The sequence below is a fragment of the Triturus cristatus genome, chromosome 6 (assembly GCF_964204655.1).
Source record: "Triturus cristatus chromosome 6, aTriCri1.1, whole genome shotgun sequence".
NCBI lineage: Eukaryota > Metazoa > Chordata > Amphibia > Caudata > Salamandridae > Triturus > Triturus cristatus.
Window position 1 is genome coordinate 518,991,199 of NC_140589.1, and position 20,079 is coordinate 519,011,277.

At 46.9% G+C, this 20,079-nt stretch overlaps 1 protein-coding gene across 3 annotated transcripts in view; it reads right to left on the bottom strand.

The window, feature by feature from the left end:
* The window catches only part of SLC17A5 (solute carrier family 17 member 5), a 651,091-nt gene that overhangs the window by 438,727 nt on the left and 192,285 nt on the right, over window positions 1-20,079 (bottom strand). For all 3 annotated transcript variants that reach the window (XR_014962977.1, XM_085610951.1, XM_085610950.1), the window contains exon 5: window positions 11,688-11,774. Coding sequence is in view for 2 of the 3 variants with exons in the window: in XM_085610951.1 (XP_085467077.1) it covers window positions 11,688-11,774 (87 nt within the window). In the remaining variant the exon portion in view is untranslated. The remainder of the gene's footprint in view (window positions 1-11,687; window positions 11,775-20,079) is intronic.

The following is a 20,079-nucleotide window of genomic DNA, read 5'->3' on the forward strand; positions in this document are numbered from 1 at the left end:
TAATACTTGAATTAATCGGTTCAGTGTTGCCATTGTCTGTGCGTCTTTGCTCCGGAGAATGGGTCTTTTGATTGTAACGTAAACATGTCCGTGGGTTACTGCGTTTGTCAGAGATTTCCTTTTGTTAGTTGCAGTTTACAGTGAGCTAATAACTGTCATAAAATAACTGGTGGCAGACTTCAAGGTATAGATTTAGAAGATATGGGTTTTCCCCCCAGACTTCGTTATTGAAATGTTGAGCAAATGGTTCACTTGTGTACAAATCTGTTCTTGTCATTAAAGAGAGCCCCAATCTGTTGTGTTACATTTGAAATTCTGAGTTTGTGCTTCTCCAGACCAAGTACTCTTCAACTATACTGCCTACCAATATGGATGACATGTGAATTCACCCCTTGTTATCCCTTGTCTTATGTAACATGTCCTATACACTGATTTGAACACCTATGTTTGATAGTCTCTGTGTAATGTGTGTGTTATGTACAGTGCTCTGACACCCTTCACTCAGGGCCGGCTCTAGGGCAGTGCGACCGGTGCCACCGCACCGGGTGCTGACTTCGCACAGGGGCGTAAATGCAACAAAGGCGCTGCCTGGCCCTGCCTAGTCCTGCTGGCCCTGCCTGGCTCAGCTGTGCCTGGCTCTCTGGCCCGGCCTCGCCCTTTTGACCCCAGCTTTTGAACTATTGTTGTGTGGTTAAAAAAAGTTGCATGGAAACATATTTGGCTATTAACCTTGTATCGCTTCACACTTAACAAATTTTTATTAAACAGCTGTTATCTTCGTATTTTGTTACAAATATGATTATAATACCTTCATTGCATCCCAATTAATTTAAGGAAGACAACAGGAAGTACTCCCGAGGTCGGGCTTACATCCCCCAGCCGCCCACCCGGAAAAAAATGGTGGGGAGCCACGGCCAACTGCCAATTAGGTCAAGGGAGCCACGGGTCAAAAAAGTTTGGGAACCACTGGCCTAGCTGACCCACCCTGCCCCTCCTGGAGCCACCCACACCTCTTAGCTCCTGTCAATCACAAGCCAGACATGCAATTCACATCAGGCAGGCAGACACACAGCACATAGAAATGCCAACTTCTAAAAGTGGGATTTCTGCACCAGTCACCATAAATCTGCACACACCATTGCGCAGCATTTATCCTCACGAGTTCATACATACTAAACTCGACCCTGCACTCCTCTCATACCAGGAATTACCATGGACACACTTATCCCCCATGCATTCCTATGGGAGGGCAGGCCAATCTCACCACACGCACTCAAAGAGCGCACGCACTTTACACTGGGCCACAGTGCTAAAGTGCCCAGAGGCCTAAAACCACCAACACCATGTCATAGCTTAAGGCAAAAAGTTTAGGGGTGCACCTGCCAAAAAGGGTCAAGTCCAACAGCGAGCTATGGCAGAAAGCGGTCTAAATCCAGCCTGCTACCGGGAAGGACTCAAAAAGGTGAGGAATCTGCAGGTAAAAGTATTCAACATCAAGTATGAGAAAAGAAAAGGAAAACCACAGCTTTCATCTTCTACCATTGAAATATTTCAGTGGGGTGGCAGATCTCCCATGAGCATCTTGGCACAATTCAGTGGTGAAATAAAGTATAGGGCTACATCCTTAACCAAGGACAGTAACATCTTCAAAAGTGAAGTGCCAGTTCCCTTTCTCCTCAACGTCACTGCCAAAATCCCATGAACAATGACATCAGTATGACCTTTAGCCCCATTTCCAACCACCACATTACAGACACCTATGAAGATGAATATCTGCTACTTATTGCCATTGAAAACATTGGCAGCCAAATATAGATATCGCCGCTCTTTGTTTTATGTAATACTTCAGACTGCGGTGTGCATTTCATCTCAAAAGTGAGCCGTGGGTGCCACCTTGTGGATCACTTAGAAATTTAACCCGAATGTTAAAAAACACAGATGCCATTTGTTCCTCACTTTGTTAGGTCGAGCATCCGAGACCTCTTGTATATACTTCTCTAGGGCTTAAAGCCATACCCCCTGCTTTTCATTTGTTTATTTCACTGTCCTTTAAAAATCCATGCTTGCTAGTGGTCAGTCCTGCCTCTTTGTCCCTCATTTTGCTCTTTCGTTCCTCCCACAGAGCAGGGACTGATTACGGCATGTTTACGCTTTGGTTCTTTATAGTTCTTTGAGGGGCTATTTTCTTCTTTCTTTCCTGCTCATTTTACATTGTGGGTGTGTTGTGGTCTACTTACCTCTCTTCCCTTTTCCTCTATATTCCTATCTTGCCCTTTTTCCCTTTCTATCCCTGTTGCTTGGATGTGTCTCTACATTCCATTTGTCATCAGTTGACTACAGAATGTGTTGAACTGGATCTCTGACAGTTGGAGTCTGCTGCTGTCTGAGCTGGCGGTCTTATACTTGTACTGCTGAATAAATCTACTTAAAGCTTCCTGAGTGCCCTTGGACTTCTTTACACTGGGGACGAGTTGTTCCTGCGTGGGGACAGGATTTGATGACCACCAGTTCCCCATCGAACCCATTTTACTCTACTACAGTGTTACATTAGCTCTATTTGAAATCTCAAGGACTATGAGATACAGGTACTGTTTAATTTGGGTTTAACTCATGTTTTGAGTTCCTTTTGCGTTTTTGGGAAGCAATTTTTCAAACCAAACAGTTAAATTGATTTCACAACATGGCTTGGCGCAGCCTGGTGTAGTCCGGTGGAGCGTAGTATTAACGAGTTCTTATCTTCTGGACCGCTGCGTGAATTCTACACTGTTGCATGAATTTGGACTATATTCAAGATTCGTTGCTGGTGGAGCGCCTTACAGCTGTGTTTTGAGACCATCTGGATTGAAACTGTTGCACTTAGGTCAAGCAATTTTAAGTACTGTTTGGTTTACCCTGCGTTGCATATGGACTGGGAAATGTTTCTCAATTGAATGAGACACAACTTCACCATTTCAATTGAATTTGACTATGTTGCGTCGTGAGGGAAGTCCTTTCAGCGAGATGTTTGCCTGTTTTAAGTAACGGCCATTGGCATCTTTCGAATATCACTCGCACGTTCTGAAAGTTCTTACCGCTCTGTCTTCATGATGAAAGATTCGATTCTTCGTAGGAACTTCATGCAGTGATGTCCACCTTCACCCAAGACGCTGAGCCATTCGACTCGGATGACGTCGCACTGCATTTACGTGCTGCCATCTTTGTTTACACTTTTGTGCATTTTGCCAATCGCATCATTGCCAACCGCGTCTTATGCGTGTTTCCTGTGTCAACGTGAGGTGATTCACAAGTTTCCTCAGTGCATCAGTGATGCGCACACTCTTGTTCATTATCTCATCAATATCGATGGTGTTCTTACATGAATTGCAGCGCAAGTAAGTTTTTGGTCACTTTGGCGTGCAAAGACTTCGATGACAAGTGATGGTGACTCCACGACTGGTCCCTCGACCTCTCACGCGACTGGGACTCGAACGTCACGGAGCGGACTGTAGGGCCTCGAGAAGCTTTCGGGACCGCTCCCACAAAGACTTCGGATTCAAGGTCCGGCAGTCGGAGCATGACTTGGGATCATGGTCGCGCTCCAGGCACCACAGGCACATGCGGTGAGGGTCCGTAACCGACCGGGAGCCTTGAAGCTGGGCTGAGGGCGACTGGACATCCCTGCGTGCACCAGGAGTCGATAGACGCAAAAAACGGTGTTGACAAAAGTCACAAAAAAGTCACAAGGGCGGCGTTTAAGTAGCTACTGTAACGTCATCTCGGCGACCACGATGCGAACGCGGAGCCGACCAACATCACTTTTCGATGCGCAGGGATACAGCTGAAAATTCTCCGGATCCAGTCTGACGTCTGGGGGTAATTCTAAGGTAAGGCATCTATAACTAATTGTCTCTTTTAGATTGTCACGATAATGCACTGAAAATTGACACAGAAGACCACTACAAGGACTACGCCTAATTTGTCATATCTCGCAGGGACTGCCTCCGCTAAATAAGGAACTGAATGATCCTGGGTCCAAGTTTCAGTTATAAATACACATTCAGGATTATGACAATGAGTAAATTCCATGAATTCAATCTTATTTTCACTAGTGAGCGATCAATAATAAGAATGCAGACAATGTCATGACCAGAAGTCGAATATCTGCTTAAGGAAATTCCCTCGGCTTGTGCATTAAAGGCCCTCAAAACAGTAAATGTAGCCAAGATTTCAAAGGCCAGAGTGGAAGCCACAGGTTATTCGCATGTCCTTGCTGGCAGAATTCAGTGCTGCTAGGTTAAGAGAGGGACAGTAAACCCTTATCTTCCACTTGAAGCTCTAAAGGATGGTCAAAGGCAGATACAACATGCAAATCCGGGTCTACTTTGAACACGAGGCGGATGGACGCAAATGAGCTTGCCTGCAGTCCGCCCGCTGCGCAGACATGCTGCCCTTTGATATAAAAAGCCCGCCATGAGGAGAGGGGCGTGGCTAGGCCATCACACTGTGCGTCGGCTGAAAAGCAAGGGGGAGTAGATAAAAACAACTGGAGTCTAGCAACTCCAACTTGTACTCAAAGAACTAAAAGAAGCGTGAGAAAATCAAGCCATAAACACATAACAGTAGTGCCCAACTATCCCTTCTAAAGATGATGCTTAATAAAATTAGGAGCAGGGTGCCGCCATAAACCAGCACCGAAGTGCCGTTCAAAGAAATAAAAAACTGAAAGTGCACCACCTTGCGTGAGATAAGGAAATTGAGGAGCACTGCGAGAATGCTCTCAATTTCCTGAAGTCGGGCTTGAACCGGAGTCTTCAAGCTGGGGGCCTCAAGTGATCCCAGGGTGGCACCAGGCTCTGGACAAAAGAAGTGTTATGCTGATAACAGTGCTTTATTTTAAGCTGAAAAAAAGGAGCAGCAGTAATTTGCTCCGCAATGGGCCATCACTAACATCTTTTGCAATTTATATCCTAACTGGGAGAAAGTGTCAAAAGGGAAGAGACTCCAAATATTCTTCAAAACCCCTGCCCCCATTTCCTAATAATCACACTGTGGATACTTTTATATGTTAGTAAAGCCTGTATTTGATTGCATTTTCAAAACAGTAGCAGAACTTAACTGCAATGTTTAAATAATTCTAGACAGTTTTAAACACTGCCAATTTAATATAATTGTGAAAAATCATTTTTTTTTCCCACTGGTGTGGCGTGGCATTACAAAGTTTGAAGACCACTAGGCTAGAGGCTGAGTGGATGGGCTGCCGTCCACTTTAAAAAACCCACCATGGGAAGGAGGTGTGGCTAGGCCATGACTCAGTGCATCGGCTGATGGGCAAGGGATAAGAAAATAAAAGCCACCTAGAGACCAGCAACTCCCACTCGCATTCAAAGTTTCCCTTATGAGGCAAGTTTATTCAGAAATCAAAACAAAATAAAATAAGTGTTAGAAAAGCAAACTATAAACATAACAATAACGCCTAACCATCCCTTCCAAGATGGTGCTTACTAAAATTAGGAGCGAGGCACCTCCTTGAACCAGCACCGAAGTGCCATGTAAGGAAATTAGAATTTAAAGCGTGTCACCTTGTGTGAGATGAGGCACACTGCATGAATGCGGTCGGGAAACAGCCATCACATCGCATTCGTTACAATGCATGCAATTACAATGACCGCGTTGTTACATCGCAGTACCATTACAACGCAAGTCATTACAACAACTTGCTGTAGGGGGTGCTCTAAACTAAGGAATAGTACAATTTACTATTCCAACACCTACCCTACTGTGCCATCTTTCTTGAAAGCTCCAATTGCCTTTCTTTTGCCGTGACTTTTTTTGTTGAAGAAGAACTCAAAAGGCTTGATATTTTATTTTTCCTCTGCTGCCTTCTGTACCATTTTGTTTACCTCCTAAATAAATAGCTTGGGTCAAGACAAAAGAAGCATTTTTTATTAATAATCTTTGCCCTCCGCTCGAGGACTCGTCTGACCTCCTCCGTGATATCGAGTTGCCCTGTCTCTCCGACATAGATAGGGACGATCTAGATGGTGACATAACGGTTGACGAGGTGGCGGGGGCTATCCGCGCGTTAAACTCGGGCAAGGCCTCGGGACCGAACGGCTTGCCGGTCGACCTGTACAAGCTATTTCCGGATAGGGTCGCCCCTCACCTGCGCGCCATGTTTATGGAAGCGCGGGGGAGTGGGACCCTCCCGTTGGACCAGCGACTGGCGACGATCGTGGTTATTCACAAAGAGGGCAAACCCCGAGATAAGTGCGCCTCATATAGGCCTATCTCACTTCTTAACGCAGAGCCGAAAATTCTGGCTAAAATCCTGGCGACCCGATTGATTAGGGTACTCGGTGACTTGGTCCACCCGGATCAATCCGGCTTCATCCCGCACCGAAACACAGCGTTAAATCTTCGGCGCCTTCATGGCGTAATCGCCAGGGCGGGCACACAGCGTGAACCAGCTATTGTGGCGTCTCTTGACGCCACGATGGCATTCGACACGGTGGAATGGGCATATTTGTGGGCCGTGCTGACCAAGTTCGGCTTTCGCCACGGTTTTGTGAGTTGGGTGAGGTTGCTGTATGAGGGGCCACTTGCGAGTGTGGTGGTGAATGGTCGGGCGTCGACTCCGTTTCAGCTTGGGAGGGGTACTCGGCAGGGTTGTCCCCTGTCGCCTTTGTTGTTCGCCCTCGCCCTTGAGCCGCTGGCTGCGTGGATACGTTGGCACCCGGATATACGGGGCCTTAGATGATCGCCTGAACAAGAGGACCGTATTTCGCTCTATGCCGATGATATCCTGCTGTATCTTGCCTCACCCAAGAAATCACTTATAGTGGTCTGTGACGTACTCACATCTTTTGGTAGGAACTCGGGTCTTGTTATCAACTGGAGTAAATCATATTTGTATGTTCTTAGTGGCGAGGTTCCCCCGATCCCTAGAACATGTTCGATACAGGTCGCTCAGCAGGGTTTCGTGTATTTGGGGATATTTATCTCCATGGACTCTGCTGTGCGATTTGAGAAGAACCTGCTCCCCCCCCTGGCACGCCTGAGGCGGGATGTTGAAGGCTGGCGGAGGCTGCCGCTCTCCCTCGTTGGGCGTGCGGCCCTGTTCAAAATGATGTCGCTTCCCCGCTTCCTCTACGCACTGCAGAATACTTTGGACTGGGTTCCGGCCAAATACTTTCGGGAGGTTGAAGGCCTCCAACGAACGTTGCTTTGGGATGGGCGGCCGCGAATAGCTATTGCAAAGTTGACGCTTCCATGGTACGACGGGGGCATTGCGCTCCCAGACATCCGACGGTACTATTGGGCCACCCAGCTGAGTGCGATTAATCATGGGTTTTATGGCCCTGCCCTCAGCCCTGGGTATGCCATGGACAGGTGGTTGCTGCGTGGTGGTAACTATTATAGGGCGTTGTATTCGCTGTCCCTGGACTCGTCCCTCACGGGGCCCACTGGTGTGGCGGTGCGAGTGTGGAAGATGGCAACTGACTCGCTGGGCTGGAAGGATAGGCTCACCCTCGCTACCCCTCTGTTTGAATCTGAGAGACTGGGTAGGCTTTGGCACACAAAAGGCTTTGACAAATGGGACTTGATCGGCATCTCCAGGGTCGGAGATGTCCTGATTAAGGGGAGGGTGAAGTCCTTTGAAGAGTTGCAGAAGGAGTATGAGCTGGGGCCATCTGAGTTTTTCCGCTATATGCAGGTGCGTCACGCCCTCCGATCAGTCCTCATAGAGGGTGAGAAGGTGCCTGAGTCCTCTCCTTTGGAGGACCGGGTCCTTGATGGCCATATGCCCGAGAGCACGATTTCGCTCATCTATAAGAAACTGATCAACGTCCGGGCGGATATGCTTCTGGGGTTGAGGGACCAGTGGGCTAGGGATGGCCTCGGGTTGGATGACGAGGATTGGCAGTCTGCTGTTTCCTCTCCTAAGGAGGTTGCGATCCCGTCGCGTCTGAGGCTGGTGCAGCTTAAAATACTGCATCGAGTGTATGTGACGGGGCCAAGGCTGGTTCACATGGGATTCTCGGAGGACGGCCTATGCAGGAGGGGATGTGGTGTGGTGGGTACTTTCCTGCATATCATTTGGGAATGTGGTGTCATCACGGAATTTTGGAGGAGAGTCCATGCAGTGATGGGGGAGGTGACGGGCATTGCCATGCTGCCGGAAGCGCGGTGTTGTCTCCTGAATGTCTGGGGGCCCACTGATCATAATACGGCGCAGACCCAATGGGTGACTCTGGGCAACATGGTCGCTAAGAGAGATATCGCGCGATTGTGGGGCTCCGCGGGGCCCCCCACATTGACCGCGTGGAAAGAAAATACGGACTGGAGTATGTTAAGGGAGAAGACGGTCTATTGCGCTAGAGGCCGCCCCCGGAAGTGGCACGCCATCTGGGGGCGGTGGAATCAATACAGGGGGGGAATATGTCTTGCCCCGGATCTGGATCCTCCCTAGGAACAGCTTTCCTCCTAGCCTTCCTTCCAGCTCAGTATGGTTTATGGACTATTAGGCCTCTGCTGTTCCTCTTCTTCCTCTTTACTCTGTACTGTAACTGTTAGATGAGTGGGGTCCGGCCTCCCCTGGGGGGCTTCATCATGGGATTTCAGTGTTCTTGCCTTGCTGGGGTTTGTTGTGTGTTTTTGTGTTTAATTAAAATTGAACCTTTGCACTTCTCCTTTCACGGTACTGGGGACGCATCTCTGTTTCTATGTGTCGATGCTGCCGAACCTCCGGGTTGTCGGCTGAATAGCTGTGTCCTGACTTTTGAAAATAAAGGTTTTTAAAAAAAAAAAAAAAAAAAAAGAAAAAAATCTTTGCCCAGGATTTTGTTTCCATTACTTTAACCAGAGTAATTGTCATTCAGACACAGCTGCACCTGCTGCTGAAGCTGATGTCCAAATGCTGTCAAATGTGACATAACCAAAGAACTTAGAAACCAACTGCCCAGAACCTGAATAAGATCCTCGTTATTTTGTAAATAATCATACAATGCATGAAAGTCTTTCAAAAGCAGCTGTGTGGCATATGCGAAATAAATATTTGCACACAAGGCAAAATCTGCGGCAGCATTAGTCAATTTAAAAGTAGTCTCAACTTTTTTTTAAATTATTTTTTTAAAACAGCTACGCCTGAAAACGTTGATTCTTCATATATTAAGGATGAAAGTATCGTGTTGTCATTTGAGATTTGTGGAAAGTCCGGATAAACATTTTTCAACAAGTACCTTTTGCAGAGGAATCGTGGGATTGCCGCTTTGTCCAAATTCCTCTATTCTTTAAATATGGTGTCTTTTCTGAGGTAATGAAGAGACAAATCATAAGCTTCTGCTCCGCCCATACTGTGATTAAAACCGATCCTGTTCTGGGTTTTCCCCCTCAAAGCTCAGTACCTCTCTTATATGAGGCAGGAGATCACGTAACTGAGTCAATTGACATATTTGCCTCTCTGATCTGTATTCTGGTCATCATTCTTATTTTGCATGAGGCTCTGCTAAGACAGAATCTACAGCCTTTTTAGGTCTCACCTACGCAGTGTGCATGCACTGCATAGGAGACCTTTAGCCGTCGTGCAGCTTTTTCAAAGCACATACTCGTGCTTGTGGGCATACGCCTCGTGGGAGTGCGCAGCGGCATGCCACAAGCACGAGTATGTGCTTTGAAAAAGAGCAGACTGCTCTCCCCAGCACGCGCATACCACTCTCGGGTGCACCTCTCCGCCTCGCTCTCCTTTAAACTTTCAGCGCGAGGCGCGCGCTTGTTTAATAGTTGCTCTCTGCCCATTAGGGGGTGTGCAGCAGTCACGGGGTGCTTATAACCGCGCTGTGTGAGGAAGTGGGCGTGCCGTGGCAGTCCAGCGAGCTGGTGGGACACATATTCTCTTTCCTGTCTTCTCCCGATCGTCTTTGTCCGCCTGTTCACACTTGCGGGACGGTCTCTTCTACCTGGAGCTTTGGGCCCAACTGCAGCTCAGCGTGATGCATGGTAAGCTTTTGTGCTCCTCGCACAGAAACCAAACTGGCTTCTCAATCCGGTCACCGGAGCCATCATTAGCATCCTGAAGTGCCCTCCGCAGCAGGTGAAACACGCAGTGCTTGCTGGTTTTACCTGCTAGGACAGGCTGTATATAACGGAATGTAGGCTCATAGGTCGGCAGCACAACGGCGGATATGTTAGAGTTAGGCAATGCGTTGCTTTAGTTTCCTCTTCACACTTTTGCACACATCTTGTGCCTGTCTTCTTTCAGTGATCTCTCTCCTGAAACGAACGAGTGTGGGAGAAGGATCTAAAAACTTTGTTTGTGAAAACAACTCAATTATAAGTTCTTTCTAAACGCTTCTTTGACAAGTAGCGTGAGTGTAATTTTTTGCTTTATCCGTATCTCAGCATCTATGGAATTCTATCTTGTTTTTAGTCCTAGGGTTTTGATTATTTTGGGGTTATCAGTAAGTGCGTTTTTGCTTGTTGCCATGGACAGGGTGGCAAACCTAACTAAGACAAATGTCCTCTATACCAGCTTTCAGGACACTATGAAAAAAATTCTAATTTGCGAAAGAATATAGGGGCTTATGTATTAGACGGTTTTACAAAATGCGTTGATTCATCAGGTCCACAGGACATAATAAAAGGCCATACTTGCAAACCCCACTACCCCTGATTGTGACTGCGCACGTGGCCTTTCGCATGCGACTTGGCTGTACCTCAGGGCATTTGTATTCTGCACACAGTGTGCCTCTGAGACACTGAGCATGGTTCGAGCTATTAAAAACATTAAAATACAAATGTGCTAAGCAGGGCTTTAAATGGGATGAAAAACAAGCATTTGCAATGCAATAGGTCTCGCATTTTCACGAGTTTCAGCTAGTGGCATTGTAAATGACAATGCTTTCTATTTATGTTTTAAACACAAAAACAAAAATAAAAGGCATTGTTATTTGCAATGTCAATAGCTCAAACTCGAGTAAATGCGAGACCTATTGCATTGCAAATGCTTGTTTAATTAGGTCAAGCATGGGCAGCGTATGCGCTGCTCTGCAAGGCATGCTGTATTTAGGTATGGACTTGAAGCTCCGCCCATTTCTCATCCATCTTTTCAATTGGCTCCTGTTAGATAAAGCAGCCCGTATAACAACACAAGTAAAAAGTCCAGTCCCTATGGGAAGTTACAAATGCAGACAAGGCGGTACCAAGGAGGGAATATTAAGCCTATTTATCAATCAAAAGCAACGATTTCGAAAGGACAGTAACAGGAGCCAATTGAAAAGATGGGCAGAGCTATTCCACACCTCAATACAGCATGCCTCGCAGAGCATGCGCTGCCCAGGCTCGACCTAAAAAGTACAGCAGAAGGGGCAGGGGAGATATGTATTATAGCATGTCTCAATAGAAATATTAGACCCACTTTATGGGAGAGATGTTTGATTCCTAAGCATGGAAATACCTCCGTCAGAGACACCTCACTAAGTAACTACTGGGACAAGGAGGACTAGATGAGAGGGTAATGTACGTTTGATTTTTGGTATTTCTGAAATTGTTTTAAACATGCTAACGTTCTGAAATGTCTCAGTATTTATTACACACAGTAAAATGAACAATCATATTCCTATTTTTCCATACGCAATTTCTCTATCATGTACTTTATGATGATCTCATTGAATACACATTAAGATATAGAAGAAACATCACCGCAAACTTACCAAATATGTAAAACACGTAGATCCAATCCATGTGGTAGCAAATTAAACCAGATAATGGAAGGGAAACAACAGTTCCCAACTGTGCACCTTTGAAACAAACAAAATAGGCTGATTATTTGGTAAACTGGAAGCTGTGTGAGAGTTGGTGCGAAGGATGGAAGTTTGTGTTAAAATGACTCCAAAACACAAATATTAGAAGCTAGATGTAAGCAACTTATCCCATAGGAATCCTGTCACAACACTTCTGATCAATTAAAGTGGTAACCAAAGTAAAAACTGAAAGTAAGAGAATTATGGTGAGTAATTGGTGATGGAAGAGGAGGCAGTCAGTGGGTAGTGAAAAAGTGCCAATTCAAAAGGTGAGACAAAATAAACAAAGAACAAGTTTTTGTGTATTTGAGAATGAATTTACAACAATAGTAGTCTTTTTCAAGCAGTTGCACTGTGTTTCAGGATATATTTCACAATATATATTTCTGCACTAACTCCACCCTCTTCATAACAATTTTTTAATTGAAATGAAATTTAATGTTACAAAAACATCAAATTGGCAGGGTGTGGTCTAAAATGACCACCTCGTCCCAAGTCTCTCTTCAGAGTCATTTATTTTAAATGGACTGTACATGTAGCATATTCATAAAGAAAAGCTTGTTCACAGTCCTCTCTGTGATGAGCATGCTTCAAAAGAAGAATTGGACTACTGAATGCTGAAACCACATTCTATGGAGGCTGCACTCGAGTTTTCAGTGAGCCGCACAAGCACCTTGTTGGCAGTGGAGCACGCTTCAGCCCTGTCTGTTACAAAGCTTGGAGTAGTCTCTCAGTTTGGAACTGTGGTTTTTACTTTCTGCCCATCAATATCGTCCATGTACATAATTCGTGAAGCAACACTTCTCACACTAGGAAAATACTTACTATTATAACTTTATAGGTGTGAATGACAGTGTATTTCTAAACAGTAGTTCATTTTTAACTAAAGAGTAAGATTCACAATTTTTTATTATTAAATATAGTATCATCTTGGAATCATGTGGCTGCATCTGTATACACATAGTCATGCCTACCTTTTGGGCTCTTTAGCTGACTTTTGCTCTTCCTCGTAGTAAACCATTTGGATTCATGTCATAGTGGGTTCCTGAATGTGGCGTTTTGATTTGTATATATTTTAACATTTTTCTCCTGACCACTACCTTCTTTATTTTGAGACTTAAACATTGCATTACCTACAAAAGTTAAACAAATACAAAACCCTATATGGAGGCATCACTCTGGTAAATCTACTTCCTCTAGCGTGAAATCTAAGCTTGGCAGGATGAAGAACAATCTGGACCCTGTTTGAGTGTTCAGAGAGACCAAAGAGAAAGCATTACTAATTAAAGTGATATTATTTCCCAACACATGCATATAGCTACTTTGAATATTGGTGTTAACAGTTACAGAACTACGTTCAATTCCCACTATGGTATTACAGAAGGTTTAGATGGGAATAAATGTTGCAAAACTATCAAAAATCTCAAAAAGTAATTCAAATAGGGAATGATGTGCCAACCGTAAAAGAGGTTAAAGACCTGACAAAAACACCCATAATAGTGTCAAAAGCGAGTCCTTGCTGCGCCAGGGGCAAAGGAAACACCAAACGTCAGATAAGTTTGTTTGTAGGAGGTCAATTCATCAGGTCCCACACCATGTCACAAATGTGTCCCAATGAGTGACATACACCGATTGTGTAGCTTGACACCTCACCGTCAGAATGATATCAATGACTTCGGGAGGAAGGTCACAAGAGATCACGTGCTACCACTCGATCTCCATGCATAAAGATCAAATTGTGTGGGCCCAGGTGGAGGGTCCTGCCCTGCCGCTGCGATGGAAGATCTCTGGAAGCAGGAGCTTGATCAGAGGACAGTTGCTCATGGCCATGAGTTCCAGAAACCACACTCTCATATCTCAATCTGGTGCCACTATAAAGACTTGGAACCGGTACTTCCAAATCTTTTTCAGAACACTGGGTAGGAAGAGGCAGAGGCGGGAAGGCATACAGGAGTCCCGAGCTGCCCTTTAGGCAGAATGCACCTCTGAGATAAAAAACAATCTAGGGAACTCTAAAATGCCAAAGTGCTGAAGTTGAGCATTCTCGGCGGTGGCGAAAAGACTGAGCCAGGGTCCCTGCCAGTGATGGAAGACCCCAAGAGCCACCTGCGGATGTAACTGCAACTCGTGGTCCGGTAAGCATAGGCAACTGAGTTGTTCACAGTGGCGTTTAGAGACTCCTTCATGTGGTTCACCACCAGAGAAATTCCCTGTCAGACCAGCAACTTCCAGAGGCGCAGAACTTTGTGGCACAGAACCCAAGACTCAATCCCACTTGTTGCAGTACCACAAAGCAGAGTTGTTGTCCATAAGTCCCAGCATGAGCCTTGCTCTGATGGCGGGAAGGAATGCTTTCAGCGCCAATCAAATAGCCCTCAATTCCAACATACTGATGTGAAGTTGATTCTCCTCCAGAGACCAGAGGCCGCTGATCTTGTCACAAGGCCAAGGTAAATGGACCAACTACATACATGGACTAACCTGTGATAACCAATACAGCAGGAGCAATGCAAAGAGATGTCATTTTCACTCCCCCTGATTCTCAACTGAGGGAGTAACAAACCAGTCTCTCTGGAAGAACACCGAAAGGAATAGGGGAAAGGGACAAAAAAGAAACAGCCAACCACTGCTGTCATGGCAGCAGGACTTGAGTAGATCACACAGTGTGCCTCTTTCACTGGAGACGACCTGCGATCTTGTGAGAATGTGTAAGGTTACAGTATTAGTCACCATGTAAAACACTACAGATTATTTTAATAGAGCTGTGCATTGCCCTTCCCTCGATAAAATAAATTCATACCTTTATTTGTATACCCTGGCAGCCTTTGTTATTAAATAGGTTGCTGCTGGAGGCGCAATCCACCAACAAAGTCTCTAAACCAAATTGTGCAGACTGGCGCAAGAAGAGCAAGTCAGCGACTAATATTATCTACGGTCCTTAGGACTGTCGTTGTCAGTTCTGATACTTTTTTCTGAGTCGTAAGCATTCCAGCTTGGCTCTGCAATCACCTCCTGAACCCACTAAGACAATGGTTTGAATACAAGAGGTGCTATGAGTTAAAATGCGCACACACTCTAGTGTGCGGGACTAGTCTTTAAATTATTGCCATTCATGCACATGCTAATGCATGTAAGTTCCACATAACTTGTTCTTCTCGTCTTTTTGTCTTCACATGAACTGTGGCTGGTCTATGCAGCCAGAAGGATAACCAGGGAAGTCCAGCGAAGCTGAAGACCAGGAGGATCTGTCGACGTTGCTGCATTTAAGCAAGAGCAGTCCTCACAGGAAGTGTTCCGTTTGCCTTGTAAGGGTGTGGTCCAAAGAAAGTGATATTTATACCTTCTGGATCTAAAATAGCCGGCGAGACTTCCAAAATCTTGCACAACGGTTTCCAGAATATTCCAACATTGGGGGCCTTTGGCTCTATTGAAGTCTATGCAGCATTGAGTTATATGCAGTTGGGTAAGGCCCTAGCAGCCGAGTCCACTTCAGCGAATGGGTTTGCAGGCCTCTGGTAATCGTTGCATGCCTTGCATAACTCAGTAACCCACTGTACTGCTGAAAGTATTAATGCCCATCCTCCCAGCTTGACTGTTGTCCGTCATGGCCCTTATGTCGTCGGTTGCGGCGATGAGGGCTGTTTCGGTGCTGTGGTTGCTGCGGAATACGGATTGGGATGGGTCCAGGATGTTGTTCTTTTCGAGGAAGGAGGTCAGTTGCCTGCTGACGATCTTCTCAATGACTTTTTCGCCAGGAACGGGAGGAGGGAGATGGGCCGGAAATTCTTGAGGTCCTTGGGATCAGCTTTGGGTTTCTTGAGTAGGGCGTTGATCTCGGCGTGCTTCCAGCTCTCCGGGAAGGTGGCGGTCTCGAAGGAGCTGGTGATGATTTTGCAGAGATGGGGTGTGATGGTGGAGCTTGCTTTGTTGAAGATGTGGTCCGGGCAGGGGTGTCGGATGGTGAATCGGAGTGGATGGTGTTCATGATTTTGATGGTGTCTTCGTCGTTGACGTGGGTTCAGGAAAGCAGGGGGGTCGATGTGGCTGGGAGGCGGTGAGTCTGAGGTGTTTGTGTCTGTCGGGGGGGGGCCTGGTTGCTGAAGCTGTCATGAATGTCTGCGATCTTGCGGTGGAAGAAGGTGGATAGGGAGTCGCAGAGGTCTTGTGATGGCGGGATGTAGTTGGAGCTGGGGTTGGAGAGCTCCTTCACGATGTTGAAGAGCTCTTTGCTGTTGTGTGCATGGTTGTCGATGCGCTCTTTGAAGGAGGTCCCTTTGGCGGTACGGATGAGTTAGGGGTGTCTGCGGATGGCGCTCTTGTAGGCTGTGTTGCTGTCCGGTGTCTGTTCATGGTGGCACTTCTTCTCGAGCCTACGGCAGGCCTGCTTGGATGCCTGGAGGTCGGCGGTGAACCAGATGGCTTTTCTGTCGGTGCATCTGTGCGAGGGTTTCATGATCGGGGCGAGAGTGTTGGCGCAGTCGTCGATCCATTGCCTGAGGCTGAGGGTGGCGGAGTTGGTGTCGGTAGTGTCCATTGGTGGGTTTCAGGCAGGGGTGGTGACTAGCTGGTCTTCGGCGACTTTGCTCTAGCTGCGGTAGGGGGCCCGTTGTGTGCGGTGGTGCGTAGTGGGCTTCTCGAAGGTGAAGTGGACGCAGCGGTGGTCGGTCCAGTGGAGTTCGGTGGTGCGGCTTAAGGTGACGTGGTTGCTGGCTGAGAAGATGGGGTCGAGCGTGTGTCCGGCAGAGTGGGTGGGACTCGTGACGAGCTGTTTGAGTCCGAGGTTGGCCAGGTTGTCGAGCAGGGTGGTGGAGTTGTTGTCGTTGGTGTTCTCGAGGTGGAAGTTCTGGTCTCCAAGGAGGATGTAGTCTATGGACGCAAGGGCGTGCTGACGAAGTCGGCGATGGAGTCGCTGAACTGCGGCCGGAGGCCGGGTGGTCTGTAGATGAGGGATCCTCTGAGGGTGGTGTTGGGTTGGGGTCGGTGTGGATCTGGAAGTGGAGGTGTTCGGGGGTGATAAGCGTGTCATCGGTGCTGGTCAAGATTCTGAGGGTGTTTCTGTGGACAATGGCGATTCCTCCTCCAGTTCCGTTGGTGCGTTCCCTGCGGGTGATCTTGTAGCCGTCAGGGATGGCAATGGCGATGTCGGGTGCCGACGAGGGGTTCATCCAGGTCTCCGTCAGGAAGGCGATGTCTGGGGAGGTGGAGTCGAGTAGGTCCCAGAGTTCGATGGCGTGTTTGCGGGCGGAGCGGTTGTTGAGTAGAAGGCATCAGAGGCTGTTGCGACCTACCCCGGTGGGCGTGGTGGTGGTTTGGAGGCTGGTGTATCGGCAGTTCCGTCAGGAGAAGGGTCCATGGGTCCGCATCGGGGTGGCCTGGAAGCAGGTATAAGATCGGCCGGTGTTGAGTGCGTGGAGGGTTCTGGTGTCGTAGCGGTGTCGAGACGTTCCCTGGAGCCAGGGGGTCTGGCGCTGGGCGCGGACCAGGCGCGGACGGGCGCCGACAAGCATGCCTTAGGCGCGCAGGCGGCGCGTCAGCGGCACGTCCGCTGCGTGGTTGTGCAGCAGCCGCCTTAAGAAGGGGAGGTGGGAGGGAGGAGCAGCTGGGAGGCAGGAGCGATTGGGCGAGCGAGGGGGGTGGGGCCGCAGCGGACGCAGCGGCGGGAGAGGAGACGGCTGAAAAACACAAGGAAGGGCTGAGGGGAAAACGGACAGAGAACGAAATTCAGGGGCAGTAGAAAACAGATTACAGCGCAAATACAATACAATTACAAATACAACACAGTACAATTATAGCTAAGAAAAAAGGAAATAAAGAAATACAGACAAGAGACAGTGCGAGCAGACAGATACTTACGGCTCACCTCTGGGCCACCAGGGTTGAGGCACAGGCAGGAGCCTGCAGATGGAGGAGGGCCTCGAACTCGCAGCAGCAGTGAGAGATAAGAAGCAAGGGAAACGGGCACAACTGGTGGAGCAGAGCGGCGTGGGGAGCGACCTGCCTACAACAGGGTCAACTGAACAGTTTACATTATATAAAAACGCACATTATTTTGCAAGATTTAATGATTAAGCTATGTTGCCATACATCCTTTCCATCTACATTCCTGCCCATGCTGCGGTCATGCTATTTGCAAGGTCCTTCAATGATGAATAAATCTTTGAGCAGATGAATGAATGTTGATATGATTGCATTGAATAAGTTTAAGGATTCATTTTTCACTCATAAATGTTCTGCTGATAAATCCCCTCTAAATAATTAGGACGCTTTTAAAGTTAAGGTTAGGAGCCCAGTTTATAAAAAAACAGCTTGATGCATCAAAATTGCTGAATACATCGCTTAATTCATCAACAATTTTTTCCCCAAAACATAAATATTGAGGGAGTCGTGGACAAGATGGCTGTGGAAACTGATGCGCTTTCAGCTTACTCAACGTTGGGCCCATCTTTAATCCGCCATCATCCTGTATAAACCCATGATTGATGCTTTTTATTAAGCCCCCCGTCAGCATAATTTACTTGTAAGTCCCTTGTAAAGAGGTACATCATATACCTGTAAATTAAATGCTACTAGTGGATCTGCAGCCCTTTTATTACACATAAGTCACAAAACGTAGGCCCTATGTAGCCCATAGGGCAGGGTGCTGTGTAAGGAAAAGGTACTTTTAAGTTTTGCATGTCCTGGTAGAGAAAAACACCTAAATGTGTGTTTTTTCACTACTGTGAGGCCTGCTCCTTTCATAAGTTAATATTGGGAATTCCTAAATACACTTTTAAGCAGTAATTCCTTTTTTTTTTTTTTAAAAAAAGGAGTAGCTCAGAAATGTTTTATATCTTTGGAATGGTAATGATAAATCCTCTTTACTGATAAAGATGGATTTAACATTATTATTTTTAACGTGGCACTTTTAGAAAGTGAATATTTCTCTGCTCTCACAGCTCTGTGTGCCTGAAGGCGGTCTGCAATGCACGTCTGGTTGGGTGACAGCTACACTTCCTTCATTCCCTTTAGAGAGCCACAAACACAGGAAGGTTAGGTGTGTCTGAGTACTCGTCTGCATTCTAATGGCTCTTTCTGTTCTGGAAGAATCTGACACTTACACTTTAATAGGCAGTGCCCTGTCTCCATGCAAAGGGTTGATTACCCTCTACTGATAGTCTGGAGCCAGGGCTGGGAAGAAAGGGTTTCTGTGCACTTCAACAACGCTTCTTTGAAGTCACCCCCACTTCAAAGGCACAACTTGGTAGAAGTACTGGGGCTCTGACCCCACCAAATCAGACACTACTGGACCTGTGAAGTACTCTGCCAGGAGGAAGGACTGCTGTGCTGCTACAAGGACGACCACTCTGCTGGACTTCTGCTCTGGAAGAACTACTTTACTGCTCTGCTGCCCTGCTACCCTATGCCCTGCTTCAGAAAAGGACTGGAACCATCTCACTTGAATCCAGAATGACTCCAAGGGCTTGCTGGCTTGCCCCGTTTTGAAGTCTCAGGGACATCAAAGACTTCCTGCAGCCCTGCATCAGTACCTGGACTCTGCCATCTATGAGTCACAATCTGCCAAATGGTGCCAACCCAGGCTTGGGCCTTTGGAAGTGAGTTTTCTGTGTTGACCCAGCAGAATCAACACATTGTCTCTACTGCGCTGATTGGAACCGACGCATCCTCTCCGAGAATTATTACTCGAGGACTTTGCTTTGATGAGTGTGCGACTCGACGACGACATAGTGCCTGCATCACAAAGGGGTACACTGATGAAGCTTCTCCAACTGCGTGGATCAGAACCCACACACTGCCTACACCCAAGGGGTCGATGACTATGCATCTCTTCCTCTGCTCCTCACATCAGGTCTTCAACGTCGAGGCATCCTTCATCCAAGGTACTTTTCTCAGTGGGCCAAGGCTGGTCCCTGTATCTGACCCGCGCTCCATCGCGGTCAGCCTGCATTTTAGATTTGACCCAGTCAAGCGTGACCAAATGTCCCCAGTTGGCGCTTTATGACTCTATATTTTAATTTAAAAATTCATAACTCCGGTTCTACTTATTGGAGTTTAGTCATTTTGGTCTTGTTTTACTCATAAAATTGTTGACTGTTTTTCTAAACCAGTGTTTAGTCTTTTTATTGTGTTTTTATTGGGTTACTGTGTGTGTGCGGCACAAAATACTTGACAAATTGCTCTCTTTGGAAAAGCCTGATTGCTCAGTGCCAAGCTTCCAAAGGGTGAGCACAGGTTATCTTTCAGTGTGTATCTAGCTTACCCTGATTAGGATTGTGGTTCCTGCTTGGACAGGGTGCATACCTTT